Source organism: Megascapheus bottae, chromosome 23 (genome assembly GCF_031878675.1).
Source record: "Megascapheus bottae isolate mThoBot1 chromosome 23, mThoBot2.hap1, whole genome shotgun sequence".
Lineage (NCBI taxonomy): Eukaryota > Metazoa > Chordata > Mammalia > Rodentia > Geomyidae > Megascapheus > Megascapheus bottae.
The window spans coordinates 20,427,575-20,452,900 of NC_143531.1; the positions used below are offsets into that span (position 1 = coordinate 20,427,575).

General features: G+C 41.9%; 2 protein-coding genes across 3 annotated transcripts; both read left to right on the forward strand.

Annotated features, from left to right (window-relative positions):
- Positions 1-474: 474 nt before the first annotated feature.
- On the forward strand, positions 475-7,450 carry Fgg (fibrinogen gamma chain). Of its 2 annotated transcripts, XM_090356831.1 has the most exons (10): positions 476-600; positions 692-736; positions 946-1,129; positions 1,242-1,335; positions 2,763-2,893; positions 3,193-3,326; positions 4,254-4,438; positions 4,749-5,026; positions 6,532-6,698; positions 7,229-7,450. In XM_090356831.1, the coding sequence occupies exons 1-10, from the start codon at positions 523-525 to the stop codon at positions 7,241-7,243; spliced, it is 1,311 nt and encodes a 436-aa protein (XP_090212957.1). In that variant the 5' UTR covers positions 476-522; the 3' UTR covers positions 7,244-7,450. The 2 variants fall into 2 exon arrangements, with proteins under 2 accessions (XP_090212956.1, XP_090212957.1); XM_090356830.1 differs by lacking the exon at positions 7,229-7,450 and having other exon boundaries at positions 475-600; positions 6,532-7,181.
- A 9,594-nt stretch (positions 7,451-17,044) lies between these two features.
- On the forward strand, positions 17,045-24,528 carry Fga (fibrinogen alpha chain). Its single transcript, XM_090356833.1, has 6 exons — positions 17,045-17,183; positions 19,570-19,686; positions 19,973-20,156; positions 20,861-21,006; positions 21,577-22,756; positions 23,475-24,528. Exons 1-6 carry the CDS (start codon positions 17,130-17,132, stop codon positions 24,185-24,187), a joined length of 2,394 nt encoding a protein of 797 aa, XP_090212959.1. The 5' UTR covers positions 17,045-17,129; the 3' UTR covers positions 24,188-24,528.
- Positions 24,529-25,326: the final 798 nt, after the last annotated feature.

Genomic DNA, 25,326 nt, shown 5'->3' on the forward strand with positions numbered 1-25,326 from the left:
AGGAGCCAAACTCCTGCCATGCCACAGGTAAAAACCAGTAACGACCCCCAGCTGCACTAAGGAAGGTCTTTGGGGAAGTGAGGTAGTGGCCTCAGACCCTGTCTTCTGGACGGGCTGGGGTTCTTCTGGCTGTGCCTGGATGTCTGTGGGCTCCTCCCTCCCCCAGATCCGGGAAGCGGTTGCATCAGGCAACCCCACCCCCACCCCTTCCTCAGAGCGACAGCCAGGGTGACACCTGCCTTTGCAGTTGACTCTGGATCAGGGGAGAAAGGTTGAGCTTGCCCAAAAAGGAGGAGCTTAACCCCCAGTGCAAAATCTGGGAACCTGAGTGAGCACAGATTGGAGCCAGGAGGAGGGGGAAGATCCAGGAAGGGCGTCCCGGCTTCTGGTAAAGACGCCCCTGGGAGCTGCTCCAGCCATTTGCAGCCCTGCCCAGCCCTGCACCTTACATAAAGGGACTGGAACAGTCCAAGAAGTCGCAGTGTTGACAGCAGGGCACAGAGCACGGCCACTCCAGACACCATGGGCTGGTCCTTGCACCCCAAGAATTTCATTCTCTGTTTCTCCACCTTTTCCCTGCTCTCTTCAGCAGGCCTGGCAGTAAGTGCCCAGTTGTTCATAAATCAGGTTCTTTTACCTAGAACACTAGAAAGGATCCCTAAGTGAAATTTCGTTCTTTCTCTCCTTGTAGTATGTTGCCACCAGAGATAATTGCTGTATCTTGGATGAGCGATTTGTAAGTAGTCTCTATGTTTTTCACTTTCTGTTTGAACTGGACAGGGGTGGAGAAGAAAGCCTTTTTTAAAAAAATTCAAATATTGATGGATTGATGGACATTAAACATTTTTAAAGACCTAGTAGTCAAGGAGTCACCCACTTTGGTTAACACTTTTTGGGGTGCTGCTTTGTGTCAGGATGTTTTTAATCATACGGTTCTACTTGTAGGGCAGTTACTGCCCAACGACCTGTGGCATTGCTGATTTCCTGGCTACTTACCAAACCAACGTGGATACGGATCTTCAGAGCCTAGAAGATATCCTTCATCGTGCGGAAAATAGAACTGCAGAGGCAAAGGAACTCCTCAAAATTATCCAAGTCAGCTACAATCCTGATGAGCCAGCTCAGCCAAGTGAGAAACCAATGGCAGTTGACTGCGAAAGTAGGCTGAGAAGTTTCATTGCTGTTGTCTTGGTTGTTTTAGTTGCCTAAATATCTTTCTGTCTCTGGTCCAATGTTAACAGATAAGATTGAGAGTGCGACTTTGAATTCCAAGAAGATGGTAGAAGAGATCATGAAATATGAAGGAATGCTACTAACTCATGATTCTAGTATTCGGTAAGCATTGCTTGGCTTTGTGTGTAAACTTTATTTGTATTAAAGCATTTTAATTTCTTTTTATTTATCTTTGATTACCTTTTGATTTTATTGGCTTAGGTTTTATTATCTTTAAGTAGTTGTACAAAAAGGATTTCCATTCAACATGTCAATTTATGAATACGATGAACATTGTGGTTTAATTTGCTCTCCAAAGCAAAGTTAGATTTATTTAATATTTCATGATTCAGTAAAAGGGACCATGGGATTTGGGTATTGAGAATAAAGTTCTTTTTTGAATAAAAATGTCACAATTTGGTGGTAAGAGAGCAGCAGAAAGAGGCATGAAAAGGATCTTGGTTACTAAAGTAACCTGAGTTAAATGCTGAGCAGACAAATTACACTTTCGGAGACTAAACTGAAGCAACAGCATAACTGTGTGGCTGCCTATGTGTGCTCACAGCACGAGGGCCTGCTTTACGCACCCCTCCCCGTGTTTGGAAGGAAATACCTCTGTTGCTAGAACTCACAAAGCTTCTGGGCATGAAATTTCAGGAGCAGTTTTTAGTGGTTTTAGTTTCTCCTCCCATTCCCCTTCCTAAATTGATCTCAAAGCAGACGGAGAATGGAAACATGGAGGTGGGGGAGAAGTAAGGCCAAGAGGAATTTCTCCTCTTTTTGGCACTGGAAGGCCATTACTATTATTGTGATTACTATCATCATCATCATCACTAGGATATTGTGTCATTATTGTCCATCATTGAAGAGGAGACAACTGTGCAGAATCCAAGATAGAGCAGTGTGCACGCTCTTTACGTGCTTTTGTTCTTTGTCTCCTTTTTCCCTGCTTGAAAGAAACACAACAGTGAGCCCATTCTAGACCTTCACAGCACCATAGGATAATGCCTCACAGACCTTTCCCGTGTAAGTTATTGAGGGAAGCCCGTAAGCCAATGCTGAGTGGACCCGCAGGCAAGGAGGGACGAGCTTGTGCATTTCAGTCTGTGTGAGTGGCTGCTCGTGCATCTTTGGGTGGTGTTCGCCTTAGCTAGAGGCTGCTAGCCTTGTGCAGAAGGTGAACACCTGAATGGCCACTTTATACTGGACTTTGTTTATTAACAGGGACTTTGTTCTTTACGTTCAGAGTTGAGACTATCTGGCCTATTCTAAGTAAAAGATTCAAGCTGAAGTTACACTCCTATTTTATTTTACCTGATTTTTGTTGTTGTTTTAATTCCTCCTCAAAGCTTAGCATTTTACTTCTCTTCAATTTAGAAATATATTTTTTTTATAAATTTTCCAAGAATGGAGTAATTTATCAGAAAGGCATTTTTAAAGAAAACTTAGGTGGAGAAAATGCAAAATTATTGAAGGGACTATACAAAATTACTCTTTCTGCAAGAAATACTTTCAGGGAATCTCTTGTTACCTTATTTTTCTGTTTGTAGATTTTTACAGGATATATATAATTCAAATAATCAAAAAATCACTAACCTGAAACAGAAGGTAGCCCAGCTTGAAGCACAGTGCCAAGAACCATGCAAAGACACTGTACAAATTCATGATACAACTGGGAAAGGTAAGTGACAGATCGATATCACATTCATCAAGACATAGATAAACAAGTTAATGAAGCCTGTACACATAGAAACCTACAGGAATCATTTGGAACAAGTCTAGCCCTTAAAACTAAGGAGTCCAATTGCCTAGAGTTTCTTTGAATAGCAAATAATAATTTGAAAGAGGTGTGTCTTTGAGAAGAACATATTTCTTTAGAAATGAATTGTGGGTGACAGGTTAAGACTCAGTTTTCAGGCTTGCTTAGCTTTACCTGGATTTCAAACTGTAATATAAAATTCCGTTCCTTCCCTTCTTCAGATTGTCAAGATATTGCCAACAAAGGAGCCAAAGAGAGTGGCCTGTACTTTATCAAACCTTTGAAAGCTAAGCAGCAGTTCTTAGTGTACTGTGAAATCGATGGGTCTGGAAACGGCTGGACAGTACTGCAGAAGGTAATCTTGATGTCACTCTACCCAGGTTGGTGGGGGGGGGGGAGGAATAAGCATTTGGAAGCCAGGAGTCTGAGTTTAGTCTGTGACTCAATACTGTGTTGATTATGACAACACATAAGTAAAGTCCTGAAGGGACAGAGTCTGGACTTATTTCATCAAGTCAAGGCTCAAAGTGGCCCATTAAAAGAAGATGAAGACACTGCCCTTTCGAAGACCATAGCTGGGCTGCTCTAATTCAAACTTGTTTGGGGTCTCTGCCTGCTGCTGGCATCTACTTATCTTGTAGTCTTCCCACCAGTGGCACAACTTGTCCTGCAGGGGGCACATAGGAGACATGAGTGGCCATTCCATCATAGCACTAAGAATTATGAGTTCTTTTTTATTGTATTGTATTGTCTGGATATTGTATAGAGGGGTTACAGTTGCATTCATCAGGTAATGGGTGTATTCTTGAATATTGATACCCTTTTTCATGTTTTTGCCCCCCTTTCCCTCCCTTCTCCCCTCCCAATCATCTTGTTTTCCCCCTTCCCTTCCCTATTTCAAATAAACAAATAAATGGATATATAATATACTAGGCATCAAAGTCAGATACAGTAACCACATGAGATTAAATTTCACATAGTACATGGAGAATTAGGAGTTCTAAGCTTGATGTCTGAGGTGCTCTCAGAGTCATAATAACCAAACACTGAGTTTGGCTTTGCCATGTGACAGGCATTCTATTAAATATTTCTGAAATTTTTTCTCATGCAGTCCTAAAAAGTTACCATCATTGTTCCTATGGATAATTTGAGACAGCTTTCCTGCATGACTTAGTTGGTGGTTGATAAATGATACCCTCTCTATTTTTAACAAGTTCACAGTATTTTTTTATGTGTACTAATAATTTATCTTTTCTTCTTGTCCCTGGCATGGTGTGAGTAGAGAGTTGATGGCAGTTTGGATTTCAGGAAGAATTGGATTCAGTATAAAGAAGGATTTGGTCATCTGTCTCCTACTGGCACCACAGAGTTTTGGCTTGGAAATGAGAAGATTCATTTGATAAGCACACAGTCTGCGATCCCCTATGCACTGAGAGTACAACTGACAGACTGGAGTGGTAGAACCAGGTACTCTGCAGAAAGCACTGTTTTCACCTGTACATTTTGATCTGATGGTATTTTTAAAAAAGCATTCAAATAGGGGAGTCTTTCAGTTTTACCGAGGCTCCTTGTGGACTTCTAGTCTCACCCCAGGTGGTGGTATGAGCTCTGGCCTGATGCACTCATCTGTTGCCTCATACCTTATTTCTTCCCCAGGATCCTCATCCTGGCTATTTAAGTTATAAGCAGCAAAACAGCAAATCCAAGCATCTGTCCCATGGAAGAAGGAGATCCTAAGAAGACTCAAGTTACCATGTTTTGATTTTCTTCTTCACAGTACTGCCGACTATGCCATGTTCAAGGTGGGACCCGAAACTGACAAATATCGTCTGACCTATGCCTACTTCGTTGGAGGGGATGCTGGCGATGCCTTTGATGGCTTTGATTTTGGAGATGATCCTAGTGACAAGTTTTTCACATCCCACAATGGCATGCAGTTCAGTACCTGGGACAATGACAATGACAAGTTTGAAGGCAACTGTGCTGAGCAGGATGGCTCTGGTTGGTGGATGAACAAGTGTCATGCTGGCCATCTCAATGGCTTCTATTACCCAGGTATGGCCTTCTTGTAGTCCAAGTTAAGGTTCGAATCTACATATATATATACACATATACATGTATATACAACATATATATGTATATATACATGTATTTATAAATGGTAGTAAACAATAACAAAAAAAATGAGCAATGGGGGCCAGGAGTTGGGCTTCTTAGCATGCAAGAAGCCCTGGATTCAATTCCTTGGTTTCCGCATATACAGAAAGAGCCAGATGTGGTGCTGTGGCTCAAGTGGTAGAGTGCTAGCCATGAGAAAGCTCAAGGACAGTGCCCAGACCCTAAGTTCATGCCCCAGGAGTGACGAAAAAAATGAGCAACGATGGAAAAGATTGTAGGCCTTTTCTCACATTATGTTTTTTTAGAATTCAAAGCCCCAAATCAGATCATACAAAGCTTGTATCTAAAAGTAGGTCCTTCTATAAGACTTTCTGATTTATCTTTGTAGTGAAGCCATAGCCATGAGAGTTGGAACAGTAAATTATGGGTGCCTTATTAGATCTACCATACATATAATCTAGAAGGACTAATGTTACCACTTTTGTGCTCTTTGATACATCCACTTTGCCTAGGTACCCATGAGCTGTGTCAGTAAAGCAGGTGTCTAGAGATGTGGAAGGAAAAGGATGAGCAAAGACAGGCATTCATGGAAGATTGAGAGGAGAGTCTAGTCTGGGGATTACAGACCCTTATTTTTGATAGAGGTAGCTAGAATTCTGTAAGGCTGAGATGGTTTGGAACAATGATTTGACTCGTTACCAATAGTTAGGTGTGAGGCCCCTCCACAGATGCTAAAGGACACATTAAGGAGCTAGATTATGTCTATTCAGCTCTCTACTGACGAGCAGCCTCAGCTCTGAGCCCCTGCCCAAATCAAGAGCTCACCCGGGATCCTCTCAAGACTGGTGAAATGATCCTTTTCATTTCCACAACAATTTGTAGCCGATGAGAGACCTAACTCATCTTCAACAAATTAGAAGACACTCTTGGGTTGGGGAAGATGCTTGACCCATAGCCCAGCATCATCACAGTGATAACCTGTATCCACGCCAACATTAGACGTAACAGCCTCCTTTAAAAACAACCCCATGAAATCCGGTGCCTGGTGAGAAGAAGGAAACTTGAGCTAGTGTGACTTTATAAAGGAGATGTAAAATAACATGCTAGTACATTTTGTAAAATCTCATAGTCTCTTCAATTAACCAACAAGTTTGTGCTATCAGATAATGTCAGAGCCCCTGATCAGGAATCTTGTGGTTTGAGCCCTATTTATAGTAATATGCTATGGATATGACTGTGGAGTCCAACACAGGTGTAGGGGTTATTTAACATTTTGTTTGAATTCTAAACTGAGATTCTAGCAACCTTTAGAGCTACTTTCAGCATATGGGTGAGGCAGTAAATTTGCTCTGATGGGCCGCACACTTCATGGTAGTCCTTCGTGGCCTTCTGAGGTGAGGAAATGCAAGAATAATGTTCTGTATGTCCCTTACTCTGTTTAGGAGGCACTTACTCAAAAGCATCTACTCCCAGTGGTTATGATAATGGCATTATTTGGGCCACCTGGAAATCCCGCTGGTATTCCATGAAGGAGACCACGATGAAGATAATTCCGTTCAACAGGCTCTCCATAGATGGACAGCAGCTGCATCTGGGGGGAGCAAAACAGGTCAGGCCAGAACATGAGGCTGAAATAGAATATGAGTAACCATTTTGTCTGGAGATGATTTGCAGAGCGTTAACTATTAATGCCTAATAATTTGTACCATGTTTCAAAAGATTTCTGGAAGTTTCTTCCTATCTTTCCTTACCATATTTATGAATTTTAATTCTTAAAATGATAACTGGCCCTTCTGTAGAAATTTGAAAAATCCACTTTGGATTGGGCTTTTTAAAAAAAATAACTGAAATCACAGTTATTTAAAAATGTTTTATTTGGAAAGATAGTATTTTGACATAGTTCCTAAATGCATAAAAAGAAAGCTATTTACCTTTTCTGTTATTTTATCATAAGTGGTCATTTTTTGATTAGTATTTTTTATTACTTCTTATGGAGTTTAAACATATACTGATGAAATAGGAAAATTTAAAATATAGAAGTATTTTTCCATGTGTATAACCCATGAATCATTCATCTTTAATTTATAACCACAGTTACATCTTTTTTAATATATGTTTTGTTTTGTTATATGTTCATAGGCTGGAGACGTTTAAAAGACCATTTTCAAAAGTGATTTGCTTTTTTAAAGGACTTTATCTGAACAGAGAAATGTAATATTTTTCCTATGGGACAATGGACTTTGAAAGCCTGACTTCATTTTTAAGAGTAAAACAAACCATGTTGAAAACTCCACTAACAGTTTTATGCTGGTGATAATTTATCTACATGCATTTCAATAAACATTTTGTTTCCTAAGATGAGATACATGGTACCTTTTATTAATCCTTAAGAACCACAGTTTTCATCAATTTAGTTACAGCAATTGAAAAGCCATCAGCATGGGCGAGTTCTCACTTTATGCTAGGCAGGGTACCTAACCCTTCGGGACATTAAAGAGGAAACAGAAATCCATGACTTGGCTTTCTAGGGGATGTACACAGCGGTGAGCCAGTGGCTCACCCCTGAATTCTAGCTACTCAGGAGACAGAGAAACGAAGGCTTACCATGTAAGCCAACCAGGCAGAGGGTTCATGAGACTTCGCCTCAACAAATAGCTGGGTATAATAGTGTGCTTCTGTTGTCTCAGCTATGCCAGAAGCTTAACTAGGAAGTTTGATGACCAGGCTGTCCTTGGAAGAAAAAAAGAGTATGTGGGTGAGCGTGTAGGGGTGAGGGGGGCAGGGATTCTATTTCAAAAATAACAATAGCAAAAAAGGGCTAGAGGCATGGTTCAAGTGGTAGAATATCTGTTTAGCAAGTGCAAAGCTCTGAGTTGAAACCCCAGTACCACAAACACACAGACACACACACTCACACGAACTCAGAAGCATGAATGGACTGGAAGTATGGTTCAGTAGTAGAGCACCTTGGAAGCTCAAAGCCCTGAGTTCAAGCCCCAGTACTCCCCTCCTCAAAAAAAAAAAAAAAAAATCCCAGAAACTCAGTGAGCAGAAGCACAAGTCATACCACATAACTCAAGTGTTTGGTGCATGAAGTGAGCTGGAGTGGAAAGTTGCTGGAGTTCTGGTAGCAGAACTTCCTTTAGCCACAGGTGATTAACTGCCAGAGGGGCTGCAGCGTGGAGCAGAGCACACAGGGAATGATCCGCCCCAGCCTGCTGCGAGCCAGGCGGTGAGGAAAGGCAGTGATTTCTTCATTCTCAGAGACGTTGAGATGTTGGCGGCTTGAGTTCTGACATTGCTGGCTCTCCAAAGAACAGCTGAGCAAGGCATTTGGTTGCCTATGGAAAGTACACGAGTGGTATTAGGAAGGATAGATCTGAAGTCCTGAGCTTCCACTTTGGATCTTTTCCTTCTCAAAGCTTCTTAATCTTACTTCTTGGTTCTCATGAACCTTTCTTTCTTTCTTTCTTTCTTTCTTTCTTTCTTTCTTTCTTTCTTTCTTTCTTTTTCTTTCTTTCTTTCTTTCTTTTCTTTCTTTCTTTCTTTCTTTCCCTCTTTCCTTCCTTCCTTCCTTCCCTTCTTTCCTTCCTTCCCTTCTTTCCTTCCTTCCTTCCTTCCTTCCTTCCTTCCTTCCTTCCTTCCTTCCTTCCTTCCTTCCTTCCTTCCTTCCTTCCTTCCTTCCTTCCTTCCTTGTCACGGGGCTTGCACTCAGGGTCTAGGCTTTGTCACTGAGTTCTTTTGCTCAAGGCTAGCATTCTTCCACTTTGAGCCACAGCTCCACTTCTCGTTTTCATTGGAGATAAAAGTATCATAGACAATTGCCTGCCTGGGTTGGCTTTGAACTATGATCCTCAGATCTCAGTTTCCTGAATAGCTAGGATTATAGGCGTGAGCCACCAATGCTTGGTGGCACTTGGTTTTTTAGAATAGAGAAGATTTAAAAAATACAATAAGTCATTTCTGATTTCCATATAAAATTATTCCAACTAAAAATTAGAATTTATTAAAAGGGCAAAATATTTAAGTTTCTTCTCTTGTGTTGCCCTTTGGTAAAAAAAAAATACAATAAGTTAATTTCTAGATGTCCAAACAAGTATTTGTGAGCTTTTGGGGAATCGGAGCATTGGATTATGGCTTGTAGTCTTCATTTGCTCAGGTAAGCATGAAGCAGTCATTCAGCTGCAAGCTACTGGACACACTGCAATATCCTCCTTATCTTCTCTCTGAGTATAATCATCTCACTCCCAGACCCTATTCTCCTTATTTCTTCCTCCCCTATATCCAATTATTGAGCAGGCCTGTCAGGTCTACCTCCTAATGGTTTATTGTGTCCATTTTCTTCTCTATGTCTAATGCCACCCCTCTGGTCATGACACATGCGGCATGCCAGAATCCTGGCAGCGGCACCCTTGCTGTTCCTTCTTGGAACACTGACTGCTCCTTCTTGGTCGTACTTCAAACTGTCTTTATGTTGAAAATAAGAATGCAAATAGTCTACCCTATGTGAATCTAGAAAATCCTCTGCAGGAACAATTTGGTCAGAAATAGGAAGCACTATGTAAATAGTTATATGTTTTGATGCAGTACTATTTCTCCTGTGATTTAGCCTTAAGAACACTATGATTATAAAAGAGGGGCTGAGTACAGCTCAGTGGTAAAGTCTATGTTTAGTCTGAGAAAGCTCATGGGTTTGCTTTCTACCATAAAAAAGAGAGAGAAAAACTAGTTATGCGCAGAGATATAAATATAGCATAAATGTAATGAAAACATTTCATAGTGAAAGAAGGGACAAGCAAGGTGATTCATTTGTAAAATGAGAGCGAATCCACTGATTGCACAGAAAGCATAGTATGTATCATCATGGAAACATTGACAAAATAGGTGCATTGTAAATATGGAAAACATGATGATACCTATGTAAGAAATATATATGAATAGACATTTTGAATAAAATATAATCCTGACCTGTATACATAATTTGTATATATTTATTCTCTTCCAAACAATTATTATGTAAGATATAATAAAATACTAAAATCTACCAAAAATACAAAGAAGCCTGAATACTTTTCCCCCATGATCACTTCTTTTTTTCATATATTTTTTATTGTAATTAATAAAACAGTTACATTATATTTGCCAGATAGAAGGTACATTAATTCACATACATTGATACCCTTTCTCATGTCTTGGTGCCCATTTCCCTCCCCCCTACCCCCACACCTCATCTTGTTTTCCCCCCAGAGTAGTTACATACAACATTCTTTCAAAAACATTTTGGAGACTCCTGTGTTCTCAGTAGCCTGTGTACATGCTTTGTCTGTATGTTGGGTCAATTTATACTTTTTTCTTTATTAACTCTGTAATGTTTGGCTTGTTCAAATAGGTATATATTTTCTTGTTTTTACTTCTTTTTTAAAAATCTATTGGGATGTTGAAAATGAACTGAATTTCAAATTTCTACTTATTTGTAGTGAACTTCAAAGGGGCTATAGGTTAAGACACAAAACATCTGAAATAGTTGCAGGTTCAATGAGCTCATTTATTTCAACAAAGTTGAAATTAAAAGGATTTTTCTTGGCTGGGCACTGGCAGCTCACACCTGTAATCCTGGCTTAACTCAGGAGGCTGAGATCTGAGGGTGGCAGTTCAAGCTAGCCCAGGCACAACAACCTGTGAGACTCTTATCTCCAGCCATAAGTGGAACTGTGGCTTTGGGGTACAGCATTATCCTTGAGCTAAAGAGTTCAAGAAGCACAGCATTAGCCTTGAGCTAAAGAGCTCAGGGAGAGCGCCCAGGTCCAGAGTTCAAACCCCGTGACTAATAAAAAAAAAAAAGGATTGTTCTTGTGAAACAACCAAAAAGTTTTAAGTACAAAGAAGATCTTATGAAAACAGATTTTCTTTGTAGCTGTGGTATCATGGCTTCAAGTCATGCAACTATAAGGCAGAGCTCTTAAGTATACACAGAGTAATCAATTGTTGACCAAATATAAAATATATCCTGGAATTCTCTAGGGTTTGTATTTTTCCTCATTTTTAATATTTAGTACTTTAGTAGTCATATTTTAATGATTTCATCAGGAGTGGGAGTGGGAAGGAAGTGGGTGGGAGATGGAAAAACATCTGTGTTTTGGGATGTTTGCTCTCTTTACAAGACTTAGATCCTAACTGGTATAAACTAGTCAAGGTAGCTTTAGGAGATTCCTTTGGTTTATTCAGATGATAAGGGGGAAGAAGTAAGTATACATCGAACTCTGGGGAAAACATGTTTGCTAGTGTTTGCCTGCTTGATGTAGTTCCCAGAGAGTGAGGTGAAAAATGTTAAATATAGTTGGGTGAGTTCAACACACAATAATAATAGGGGAAGAGGACAATATTTCCTTTTGTTCCATGCATGTGTGTGCATGCACGTGTGTGTGTGTGTGTGTGTGTGTGTGTGTGTGTGTGTGTGTGTGTGCGCGCGCGCATGGACATGTTTTTGTGACCACAGGGGGAAAGCACAGCTGATTTCATTGCTTCTAGCATACCATTCCCACTGGTTTATATTGAGCTAGTCCATTGTTGGTTGATTCTCATTTAATCCCATTTCTCTTCCTTCCTATCTACCCCAAGCAAGCAACCATTCTAATAAGTTTGACATACATTTCTTTATTGGGTTATCTTTTTATTAATTATGGATTTGTGTCTGTGTGCACATATGCATGCTTAAATGACATCACTGTGCTGTGAATCAGTGTCAGAATACTGGATACTACATTGTGAAAAGTAACAGGAGGGAACTTCTTTCTGTGCTATTTTGTCCTGATTATATTCATTAAAAATACTTTTTTTTTCCAGTGCTGGGCTTGGACTCAGGGCCTGAGCACTGTCCTTGTGTTCTTTTTTTTTCCCCTTAAGGCCAGAACTCTACCACTTGAGCCTCAGCACCATTTCTGGCTTCTTCTATGTATGTGGTACTGAGGAATCAAACCCGGGTTTTTGTGCATGCTAGGCAAGCACTCTACGACTAGACCAAACTCCCAGCACTATTGAAAATACTTTTATATCTTTTTAAAAGCTAATAAAAATTAGGGTTTGTATTTTTGCCTAATTATTTTAGTGGTAGTTCATAAAAATATTGTGAGATTTTAATGATTTTTTTTAGTAGAGCTGCTTTTTACCCCCAAACACTTCAGAGAATTAGGACTGCTAAAGTCTTCTGTACTTATTAAATATACTTATTACAAGTTTGTGTGTGTCCTGAGATCAAAACCAGGGTGTCTCACAAACTAAGCAAGCACTGTATCAACAAACTAAATCCCTAATCCAGCTTGACTATCTTCTATTCATCACTGCATTTTTAAGATCTGTCTACAATTCCAATATTTTTTATCATTTCTCTTGATCTCCTCTTGAGTTCAAGGGTTATTTGTCTCCAAAGCCCCGGTGATTTTTCAAAATGTTTTAAATGATTAATTAGATGCACTGAATACCATCAGAGAATATAGTTATTTTTGTTGATAGGGATTCTTGGGAAGGGAGATTTGAAAAACCACTTTGGGACAGAGGATTCTCCCAGAATTAATTCACCTGCAAACAAGTATATAGAAACCATTATTCTGCAACAATTATCTACATGCAGGATGCCCTACTTTCTCCTATAGGAAGGAAAAGAAAACCGGGAGACAGATCAAGTTATTGGCCTATAATCATGAGCTTTGGTCCTAACGCCATGATAGTGATTGTTTGATCATGAGCCGTAAGTCTGACATTTAGACCCAGCAGAGCGCTGCTCTATAGCAGGTCTGGGGTTTTCTGGTGAGGCTGGTTGGCACAGCTTCAAGCTCTTGCTCACTTTAACTTCATTGAGAAAACCGAAAACCGAGGTGAATCCAGTATCATGGCTTACTCAGGTCAACAACTAGGTTTCCCAGATCTACAGCCCATGGTCTCAGCCCTCACTCCCATTTCCCAGTCTCCCCCAGATTATCTTTTCCTGGCAACTCAGAAAGCTGCAGTCATTCCAGGTAGCTGGACAGATCTTGCCCTAAATCTGAACATTGGCTCTCCCTAAACAAACAGACGGGGGCAGATTCCACTCGGTGATGAAAGGGGCATCTTTCACATGCTCGGGGACAACTGTTTAAAATGTGACTAAAAAAATAAACAAAAATCTCCAAGAGCTAACATGGAGCAGACCTTGGACTGGAAATGTTTTCCTTCATTTGTTTTCTTCACATCACTAAGCTGTGGTAAGGGTCAAATGAGATAAATACAAACTTGCTTCAGAGATAGAACAAATAGAAATTTGAGGGTTTTCCTGTTTCCTTAATGTTAGTCCTTTATTATGACCCATTTGTCAAAACAATGAAACCAACTTGGATACATCCATTCAAGCTTAATCCATTTTCAGATGGTCACATTTGGTCCCAGGATCCTATTCAAGGTACCCCATGGTATTTAGTTTTCACACCTCTTTAGTCCCAGCAGTGCACTGTGAGCAGGACAGATTTAAACTGCATAACCTTTGGATCCATGTCATTGATTCAGTTACGTCAGCTGATTATCTGTATAATGGCTGTCCTTTAAAAAAATGACATTTATGTTCGCATGGGTAGTCTGCAACAAAATTCAGTAAATGTAGAGAAAGAACAGGCCAACTAAGACAAAAATGGTCTTAACAATCAATTATTTAGTTGAAAATGTAAATTAAGAATGAAAGGAAACTGTGGGAAAAACTCTAGGATTTCTCCCTTTCTTTTCTCTCCCTCTCTCACATATGTACACATATGTACACTTTAAAATCAGGACACCCTTCCACCCTACCCCCCCCCTTACACATGAACACATATAGTCTCATAAATATTTAGTGAGGACTTTACTGAAAGTGCTTAAATAAAAGCTATTAAAATTGGGCTAAGGGGGCCCGGAGTTTGGCCTAGTGGTTAAAGTGCTTGCCTAGCATGCATGAAGACCCGAGTTCGATTCCTCGGTACCACATACATAGAAAAAAGTCAGAAGTGGTGCTGAGGCTCAAGTGGTAGAGAAAGTCCAAGGACAGTGCTCAGGCCCTGAGCTCAAGCCCAGGACTAGCAAAAAAAAAAATTGGGCTAAGGCAAGAAGGAAGGAAGGAAGGAAGGAAGAAAGGAAAGAAGGGAGGAAGGGAGGGAAAGGACAGAAAAGAAAGGAAGAGAGAGAGAGGAAGAATAGCTAGTTAGGCTGGCATGGTGGCACATGCCTGCAAACTCTTTGCACTTGGCAGGCTGAGGCAGGGACATCACATATTCAAGTCTAGTCTGAGCTGCATAGTGAAACACACTGCCTCTAAAAGCCAAGAGCTGGGGATGTAGCTCAGTGGTAGAAAGCTTGATTAGCATGCACAATCTCCACACTGCAAAATAAAAATCTTCATATTATAGAATGATTGTTGATTAATTGGTTATTAGATGATAGATCTAAATTCCCAAACTGCTTAAAATGAATCATGTATGCCTCTCCGGAAAGAGTTCCATTGAAGAAAATAAGGTGAATTTCTTTTTTTTTTTTTTTTGAATAAGGAGAGGAAAGGAAATGCTGCATGGTGGAATCAAGTAAGACTTGTTAAGTGTTTTTTGTTTGTTTGTTGTTTTTGTTTGTTTTTTGTTGATCATGGAACTTGAACTCTGGGACTGGGTGCTGTCCCTGAGCAATTCAGCTCAAGGCTACCGCCCTATCCCTTGAGCCACTACTTCCAAGACTTTTTTTTAAAAGCTTTTATTTCCTCCATGTCTATGCATCCACAGAAATTCCTATTTTTCTCTACACCTGTAATGTCTAAGAAAACCTTTGAGGCTCAGGCTGGACAAGTTCTGAAAATTAGCATCATCTTCACCTATTACTACAGAAATTTTATATGGTTTAACCTAAGTTTGTTTTTCTGTGTACTTACTTGACTTGCTCATTAAGTGGGGAACTTAAAGGTAAAAGACTGTATTATTGTTATTCTGTCTCAAGCATACAGCATACAGGACTGGACAAATTGTATGTCTGTGGTACATGATAGTTAAACATAAACTCATGATTAAGTGAACTGCTCTCAGAGCTCAGTTTCGAAAATAAATTGGCAGTCAAGCGCCAGTGGCTCATGTTTATAATCCTAGCTACTCTGGAGGCTGAGAGCTGAGGATCATGGTTTGAAGCTAACTGCAAAAGCTTTGGGACAGCACCCTGGCCCTTAGTTCAAGCCCTATGACCACCACCATCAACAAAAATGCAATTGGCAAAGAATAGAACACTTCCTTTCTTCCAGGAAAGAGCAGACAGCCCATTCAAAGGAAATTGTTTTGATCAGTTGCTTCCTTTTGTGTGTTGCAATGGCAATTCATTAGTTCCATATTTTACTTCATCTATAAGCATGATGACAATATTGATCCTGCAGAGTTATTAGAAAAATATATTAAAAATGTGTACATAGATAAAGATATAGACACATATATCATTTAAATACGTACATAATATATGTCATATATATGATTGGATATACATAGTAGGATCCTTAAAAATGGTGCTTCTTATTATTCCTATGTCTCAAAACCCACTAACACTGCCTAATATCCTCTCTAGTGCTAGACTTCCCTATATAGGCATTCTAGCAGGCACTTAGCCCTGAACTGAGCAGTAGCAATTTTCCACCCATGACTGGAACCATTTTTAAGGATCCCACTAGCTCAGAGGGTTTAAGTAGTCTGTCCTACCATGCAACTAGAATTCAGGTGCTTCTTTCCACCACCCTCAGCTACCATCTTGTCCAGTTTTGATCAAGTGCCATGAAAGAAAGCAAAGCACGACTGATGAAGCAGAGCACCGGGAAAGATGCTGTTTTTTCCCTCAAGATTTCTGGGGTACCACTTGAGCAGAGGCATGGTTGCAATACAGGAGCGAGATGTATGGACACTTGAGGGAACCAGGGATGAGCAAGGAAAATGCCTCAGGAGCATGCTTGGAAATGCCTCCAGCGGGTAGTTGAGTGGTGGTCCTCAAATTGTTTCTTGTTATATCCATTCAGGACAGATCCTGATTTCTTGTTATATCCATTCAGGACAGATCCTGATTTCATTTTCTCTGGGACATATTCAGAAGTAGGATTCTGGTGAGCCAAGAAATTTGACATGGAGCTGCAGGGTAGGGAAAGCAGGCTAGCATTCTCAAAGGCACAGAATGAGGAAGGAAGGACTGTTTCCTGGAACCTTGGACTCTTGATTAACTATTATTACTTATGGAGTGACCATCCACTCAGAGGGCTCTTTATTCTTCCCTAAAACACATGGGGGGATACAGCTCAGTGGCAAAGCACTTGCCTAGCAAGTGCAATGTCCTGGGTTCAATTCCCAGTACCAAAAAGGAAAAGACAAACAAACATATGGGGTAGGTTATCATTATCCCCATTTAAAAATGAGTCAACCGATTCCTATAGAGGTTAAAGTAGCATCATAGAGTTTGGGAATGGAATAGCTAGGATTATGAATCCGGAATGGACAGGCAGAAACTGCTATCTTAACAAGGAAAATAATCTGCTTGACATAAGCATTATAGAAGGCCCTCAAGCCAGTTTTTCCAAGTCAAATCCCCCAGCCCTGGTTACTACATATAGTGTGAAATCATTTACTACATGGCTCTCCACGGGTTCAATGCTGCAGGTGTTCTCCTTCGGGTGTGAAAGTATGGAAAAACTTCCCCAGTGTTCCTCTTTGCACCTTTCCTCATCCACTTCCTGGAGCTTGGCACGTCCCTTACCCGCTGGCTGGAGAATCAAATGCTGCCATTTGCAACAACTTACCGGAAGCAAGCAGGATGAAGTGAATTGAGCAAGATTTTCTGGAATACCAACATAAGGCCAGAGCAAAGGATGGAGGGTGAGCTTTGACTGTCTAAATAGGACAACGGTGATGATTAACCAGCATTGACAGTCCTGCCCATTTAAATGGAGTGAGAGCTAGGAGTAGAGGCAATTCCTTCCTTCTTCTGGCAGGCAATTCCTTCTTCTTCTCTTCATGAGCCAGGCCCAGACTCCAGAAAGATGTTTTCCCTGAGAATCGCCTGCCTCGTCCTGAGTCTGGTCAGCACAGGATGGGTATGGAACCATTTGTCTTCTCTCCTCAGCTTCTCTCTGGTGTTTCTCCCAAAGTTCTGACACTCTCGTGGCTTCATGGGCTCCAGGCCTTGGAGATGAATTCCTAGATGGATGTGACATGGATTCAGGCAACATGGGCTCCAAAGGCAGACATTGGGAAGTAATTAGGGCAACATTGACATCTATCGTTGTTTGATTATTTATTATTTTTTACTGTGCTAGGGATTGAACCCAGGGCCTTGTGCATGTAGAGTACAAGCAGTCCACCACTGAGCTACATACTCATTCTTGCTAATCATGTTTTGGTATGTGAGTATCTTTGTTTTGGAGGTACTGGGCTTTGAACGTAGGGCCTTTCCCTGGTAGATGAGCGCTCCTCCACTTGAGCCACACCCCTGGAATTGGTGAGCATTTCCATCTTTGTCTCTACAAAGTCTTGGAGGCATTATGTAAGTTAATCGAATGAAACATTTTAGAAGACGACTGTTTTTCTAATTCTTAACTGTTTGTTATATGTCTAGAGTAAATAGAACATTGAGTTGTAGATAGCTTTTCTGAAAGGTCCTTCTGTACTTCTGTGTTTCTTTCAAGACAAAAAAGAAAAAAAAATTAAAGGTAATATGTTACCTGGGAGCCAGATAGCAATCCTAGAAAATATTAGTTGATAAGGACATATGCTTTTTGAAAGTATGTTTTTTGAAGATAACTATTAAATACTGTAATAATGTCTACAATTTAGCTCTAGAGATTTGAAATATTATTTTTAAAAAGGCAAATACAAAATTATAAGAAAACAAGGCAAAGGGGCAGGGAGTGTGGTCCAGTGGTAGAATGCTTGCTTAATCATGCAACCTGCCTTCAATTCCTTGGTGTCACATACAAATTAAAATCTGTTAAAATCTGTAATGCTGGAAATGATGCTGTGGCTCAAGTGGTAGAGTGCTAATCTTGAGAAAGCCCAAGGACAGTGCCCAGGCCCCGAGTTCAAGCCCCAGGACTGGCAAAAAAAGGGCAAATACAAAATAAAACTAATATCACTTGAAGTGATGTTTTGGTATCAATTATTTCTCTGTTTTCTCCCATTGGCATAAATATTTCCTTTTTGATTGCTTGCATTGTTGTACTGTTTTATTTTGAAATACAGTTGAATTTATTTACTAGAATTTATTTGAATATAATGCAATTAAATTATTTACTAGACAGTAATTGAATTTTTATAACATTTCTTAGACCAAAGGATACTACTTCTTGAGGTAATTAAATTGTTCTTGGTATCTTGAATTATTATTACTGTAGTTATTTAGAAAAATGTCAATGAAATTATAGCCCAACCAATTATGAAACTAATATAGTCATAGCATAATGCTTGTTAATGGCATAGAGTAAAATAATGAAAATCTAAAAGCAATCTTTATTCACTAGAATATAATATCTGTTGAGAGATTTTTTTTTGCTAGTCCCGGGGCTTGTACTCAGTGTCTGAGCACTGTCCTTGGGCTTTCTCAAGGTTAGAGCTGTACCACTTGAGTCACTGCACTATTTCCAGCTTTTTTCTATGTATGTGGTATTGAGAAATTGAACCTGGGTCTTCATGTATGCTTGGCAAGCACTTTAACACTAGGCCAAACTCCTGGCCAGTTGAGAATTTTTTGTATCCCATTTTTATTTGTATTACAATAGAAAAGTTTCATCTAGTATTTGTAATTCTCAAGTGTTCAAAAACCATTTCCATTCACTCACTGATGACTAGTTTTACTTCCATCTACTATCTTTATTCCAAATAAAAAGAAATGGTTACCTAAAGGAACAAACTAGAAAGCATTTCCAAGTCTTAATTGGGTGACTCACGTTCTTGATAAAGCATCCAACTTATGGATTTATCTAAAAGACTATCGGAGAAACCTCAAGGGAAAGGATAGCAAGACTATACAGCTCATGCTACTGAAACAAGAAACATCAGAGGAGTTTTCAAATATCTTCCTATTAGTTGTTAATGAAAAGAAGGTAAGATTTAACTAGGATTCAAAGAGTTTTTCTCTTTATGATGGATCTTTTGAAACTCCTAATGGTTACTACATGCTGATTCAATGCCAAACACAATAAACTTGTATGCCATATCACCTTTAACTCTTAAAACATTCCCTGAAGTGTACTGGTATTAGGGTTTTCATTTGTAGGTCAGAAATTGTGGGCAATACTTAATATTACCAAAGCTAAGTATTCCATGTTTGGCACCTTGTTATTTAAAGACAACAGTGAAAATTCATCTTGTGACAGTGCTTATTCTTTCTTGGGACTTGAAGAAGACCTGATGGTGACTTAGTCTCTTCTCACTAATGTTGCTGTTCTTGCTCTTTTTCATGCATGGAAATGAATATCTTTCAAGACTGCAGACACTGAATTTGCAGAAGGAGGAGGAGCCGCGCGTGGCCCAAGAATTGTAGAGAGGCAGCAGTCTGCCTGCAAAGAGGCAGACTGGCCCTTCTGTTCGGATGATGACTGGGTAAGCAGTGGGCCTGAGTCAGTTTTTTCCCTATGGCTATAGCAGGGACTGTCTGGGAAAGTACTAAGAACCTGACCTAAGTACTGTGCCATGGGATCTATTTCATGGCTTAGTGACCCCTGAGAATTTCTCTATGGCTTCTCACACATCCTCTTAGCAACTTGAAAGACAATAGATGGTTGGAAGAAATGGGAAAGGGAAGCAATGGAAACTGTAGGGGAAGCTGCGAAATCATTCTGGATCCAAGCTAGAGATCCTTGGTATAATTGTTCCTTTTCACTTTCAGGGCCAAAAATGTCCTTCTGGCTGCAGGATGAAAGGGCTGATTGACGAGGTCAATCAAGATTTTACAAACAGAATCAACAAGCTCAAAAATTCACTGTTTGATTTTCAAAAGAACAACAAGGATTCCAGTTCATTGACCAGAAATATAATGGAGCTTTTGAGAAGGGATTTTGCCAAAGCCAATAGTAAGTATTCCATACTTAGTACCTTGTTGTTAAAAACAACTGTGAAAATTGGAAATAAATGATGTCTGCTCGAAACTACTGTATTGTTATTTCAAAGAAAATCCACTAATGCACTCAGGTCCGCTGGATAAGGTTACAATAAAACAATTAGAATATGATCAAACTATGTAAGTTAATTACATGTTTGGAATCAATTCCAAGGAATTTTCTTCTGTTTTTATTTGGATTTCTAATGAAGAGTCTAACTAAGACATTATAGATATTACCCATGAATGACATTGTTCAAAAATCAAATGTCTAATAAGACTTAGACTCAAAGACTAAATATCCAGAGAATGAATAGAGCCAAAATAAACTGTAGAAACTTCCTTCCTCCTTCCCTTCTCCTTTTCTCCCTCCCTCCCTCCCTCCTTTCCTTCCTTTTTTTGTCAATTGTGGGGCTTGAACTCTGGGTCTGGGCATTTGTCCCTGGGCTTTTAGCTCAAGGCTACTGCCCTACCCTTGAGCCACAGCACCACTTCCAGTTTTCTAGTGGTAAATTGGAGATACAAGTCTCACGGTGTTTAGTTCCTGGGCTGGCTCCTCAGATCTCAGCCTCCTGAGTAGCTAGGATGACAGGCCTAAGCCCTGGGCTCTTTCTTTCTTTTTGTTGGCTGTGACATATCACTCAGTGGTTCCTTCAGTACCCATCTTTTCATTTTCAGACAATGATAATACATACAGCCAAGTGTCAGAAGATCTGAGAAGCAGAATTGAGATCCTGAAGCGCAAAGTCATAGAGAAAGTACAGCACATCCAGCTTCTGCAGAACAACGTCAGGGCTCAGCTGATAGATATGAAGCGACTGGAGGTAAGCATGTGGCTCACAGGCCCCAGCTCTCTGATTTTGAATGATGGGGTCCAGGAGGGCAGGAGTCACTCGTGCATCGACTCACTACTGTGTCTACTAGCCACAGTGAGCAGGGCCATACCCAGCCTTCCTTGAAAGTAAGGCTGTCCGACAGATAAAGAATTTCCAGTGATATTAAGTGAATTTTCCATGGATGCCTAAAGAGTAGATTTCAAAAGATCCTTTGCAGTCTGGTCTGCTCATGACATCATGCCTTAGGCCTTAGCCTCTGTCACAGGGAGAGCCTCTTAGTCAGAGTTTCCTTGCAGAGGGAATAGCACCTTACCTCTGACCCATGCTGAGTTTCCGATGGATTCTAATAGCTCCCTTGTACGACCTGGTTAGCCTTGCTATACCAAATACATCTTCCTGAAAGGATGCAGCCCAAGGGAAAACACAGGCTATGGATCCCTAGCTATCCAAATCAAAGAAATAAAACCAATACCCAAACAGTGCAATGCACTCCCAGGTACTCAGCAGCCGTCATTAACTCCACGTCTCTACCTTTTCTCTTGGTCTTTCTTTCTCTAGGTGGAAGTTGATATTAAGATCCGATCTTGCAAAGGCTCCTGCAGTCGGGCTTTAGCTCGGGAGCTCGATCTGAAGGACTATGAGCAACAGCAGGAACAGCTGGAGCAGGTGATTGTCCAAGACTTACATCCCCCTCGAGAGAGCCAAAACCTACCGATCATGAAAATGAGGCCAATCCCAGACTTGGTTTCCCCGACTTTCAAGAGCCAGCTGCAGACGGACGCTCCGGAGTGGAAGGTCTTAGCCGAAATGCAGCAGATGAGGATGGAGCTGGAGGGGCCGGGGAAGGAGGGCAATCCCCGGGGAGATTCGGCCAGTCACGGCGCGGGGCCGGAGACCGAAAGCCCCCGGCACCCCCGGCCTGGAGCTGGGCACCGGATTCCTGCCAGCCCGGGACCTGACGGAAGCCGGACCTCTGGGGGCGCCGGGGCGGGGGGCCCCGGGCGCTGGCAGCCTGGCGACCCCGGCTCTGCTCACACTGGCAGCTGGAGCTCGGGCAGCCACGGGACCTTTTGGCCAGGCGGCGCCAGCTCCGGAGTCATTACGCCTTCCCACCCGGACTGGGGTGAATTTGAAGAGATCTCAGGAAGCCCGACCATGAGGAAGGAGTACCACACCGGCAAACTGGTCACGTCTAAAGGCGACAAAGAGCTCCTGGTCAGCAGCGGGAAGGCGGCCTCCGCCGGCTCCGCCTCCGTGCGTCGATCCTGCTCCAAAACCATCACCAAGACGGTGACCGGGGCCGACGGCCGCACCGAGGTGACCAAGGAGGTGGTGAACTCCGAGGACGGCGCCGACTGCGGGGACGCCCCCGGCCTGGACGGCTTCGGTCGTCAGGGCACCCTCAGAGAACTGGCCTGGCACCCCGAGATCAGCTCCTTCTTCGGCACAGAGGGGATGGGATCTTTCCGAGACTTGGCCAGTAAGGTCCAGGCCCAGGGCTCCGAGTCTGGCCTCTTCACCGGCACGGAGGCCAGCAGCGCTCATTCCTTTGGTGCGTCTGAATTGCCCTCCAGCGGCACGTCCACTCACAGGAAGGTGGTGACCAGTAGTAGCACCACCACCATCAGCAGAGGGGACTCCTCCACGGCGACCAAGAACTACAAAATGGCAGACGAGGCCACCAGTGACGACCTGCCTTCCAGCAAGAGAAGCCGCTCTAAGCCTCGCGCGTCCAGAGGTATCCACACTTCCCTGACCCCCTAGACTAAGTTAACTACTTCTGCAGAGGACAGCCAGCGCACGACACCCCTCTCCCAACCCTCTGTTAGGCTTGACTGAAACACCTGTGGGTCTGATTGTCACACTAGACTGTAAGTTCCATGGAGGGGGCGGGGGGGGGCAGGGACTTTGCCTTGTCTTCTTGGTCTCTGTATCCCCCAAATGCCTAACCATGCAGTCTGTCCTCACTCAATAAATGCATGTTGAACGAAGGAACGCAGCCTTTGACCACCGGGTTGTGAGTTTGTTTGAGCAAATTTCTTTCACCATCCTATTCAAAATATGTGCTGGTGGAATTGTCACCCCTGTCGACTAATCACGTCTAGCAGGTGCTCAGTGAACATTCTAGGGGCCGGTTAAACACAAGGAGAATCAGGAATAAGTGTTGCCCAAACACTTATTTTGATGGGTTACAGATCATGCAAATTACATTCCCGTCCTGGCTGAGGGACAATATAGCATATTGTGGCTATACACATTTCTCACTCTGGAAGCGTTATGGGACAATATATCCCTTTTCTGTGGTAGGAAACAAGCAAGGAAGGAAGGGAGGGAGGAAGGGAGGAAGGGAGGAAGGAAAGCAAGCTGTATTTGCCTTCTTTAATCTGGGCCAGGCCCATTCTTTGGTAAAGTTGAATGAGAGTAACTACTTCCAACCAGCTTAATTTTTTTTTTAGACTGTGATGATGCCCTCCACACACACCCTTCAGGTACCCAAAGTGGCATTTTCCATATCAAGCTACCGGGATCCAGTAAGAATTTTTCTGTGTATTGCGATCAAGAGACCGGTGTGGGAGGATGGCTTTTGATCCAGCAAAGAATGGATGGATCACTGAATTTTAACCGGACCTGGCAAGACTACAAGAGAGGTTTCGGCAGCCCGAATGACAAGGGGCAAGGAGAATTCTGGCTAGGCAATGACTTCCTCCACGCCCTCACGCGCGGGGGCGCTGTCCTCCGGGTGGAGCTGGAGGACTGGGCGGGGGAGCAGGCTTACGCCGAGTACCACTTCAGGGTTGGCTCGGAGGCGGAGAGCTATGCCCTCCAGGTCTCCTCCTACCGGGGCACTGCTGGCGACGCCCTGGCGGAGGGCTCCAAGGAGGACGGGGCGGAGTTCACGTCCCACCATGGCATGCCCTTCAGTACCTTCGACAGGGACGCAGACCGCTGGGAGGAGAGCTGTGCCGAGGACTATGGGGGAGGCTGGTGGTACAACAGCTGCCAGGCAGCCAATCTCAATGGCATCTACTACCCTGGGGGGACCTACGACCCCCGGGATAACAGCCCCTACGAGGTGGAGAACGGGGTGGTCTGGATCCCCTTCCGAGGTGCAGACTACTCCCTGAAGGCTGTTCGCATGAAAATCAGGCCCCTGAGCACCCAGTCCTAGCCTGAAGGAAGCAGGGGCAGCAGCAAAACAAAGCCAAGAATCTTCTTGATCTGTTCAAAGGAAAGTTCCCAGGTGCTATTTTACTATTCGTTGTACTGTAGCTAAATGTGACTGCCACGTATTACTACTTGGAAAAATAAAATGATACTTTATTTTTTTTAGTCCTTAAATAACTCTGTGAATTTTAAATTGTCTCTAAGGATAAACTGTTACATTCAGAGCAGGGAGCCAGCTGGGAGCTTCTCTCTGTAACCCTGAAAGGTGCTGCTTTAAAACCTTCTGTGATTACACTACCCAAAGCCATAGGCCCCTTGCAAAATAAAGTTATTTCATCCATTTGATTTTCAGAGTTTGAATCCAACATTTTAATTTAAACTCACTGAACTGAACAAAACATGACAGAGGAACTACATCCTTTTTAGTAGCAAGAACACTTAAGAAGACAAGAAAATCATTCTGTTAAGTCTTTCAGCAGACCATATAAAATGAACTTAATCCTTTTCTCATGTCTAGCCAATTTCTTTCAAAAGCACATGAATGCATGTAAGTAGATGCATTTCGGATCCTTATAATTATTCCCCAAACATTCAATTTACAAACTGATTGAACAACCTCCTAGTAGTGGTGTGCATTTATTTTTCGATCACCCATGCATTAAATTCTATTGATACAGTACATATTATTAAAGTACTTCATTAGTTTGAAAACATCTAAATGTGAGCTATACTAGTTTCATAAATTCAATATACTTATTTCAACATTGGTCAATATTTTATTTCATTTAATGGGCGTCTTTAATTGTGGTGGCCTTGGCTCCTGCCTCCAACTTTTTGTTGTTGTTGTTGTTGTTTTCTTTTCTACTGAGAACCATCGGCAAATTGTTCTCAGTAGATGTTGAAATAGCCCCAGGAATCTGGTATGTCACTCTAACTGTATGGCTTCTATCCTAATGTAACTGCATCCTTTCTCCCAAGGAGGAAAGAGGGAAAGAAGGAAAGAAGAAGGGAATGGGGCAGAGGAGGAGTTAGAGAGAAAGGAAGAATGGAAGAGGAAGGAAGAATGGGTGAAGATAGGAGGGAAGAAAAGGTGGGTGGGCTGGGAAGCTAGAATTTGGGAGTCAGAAACCAGCTGGGCTGGTG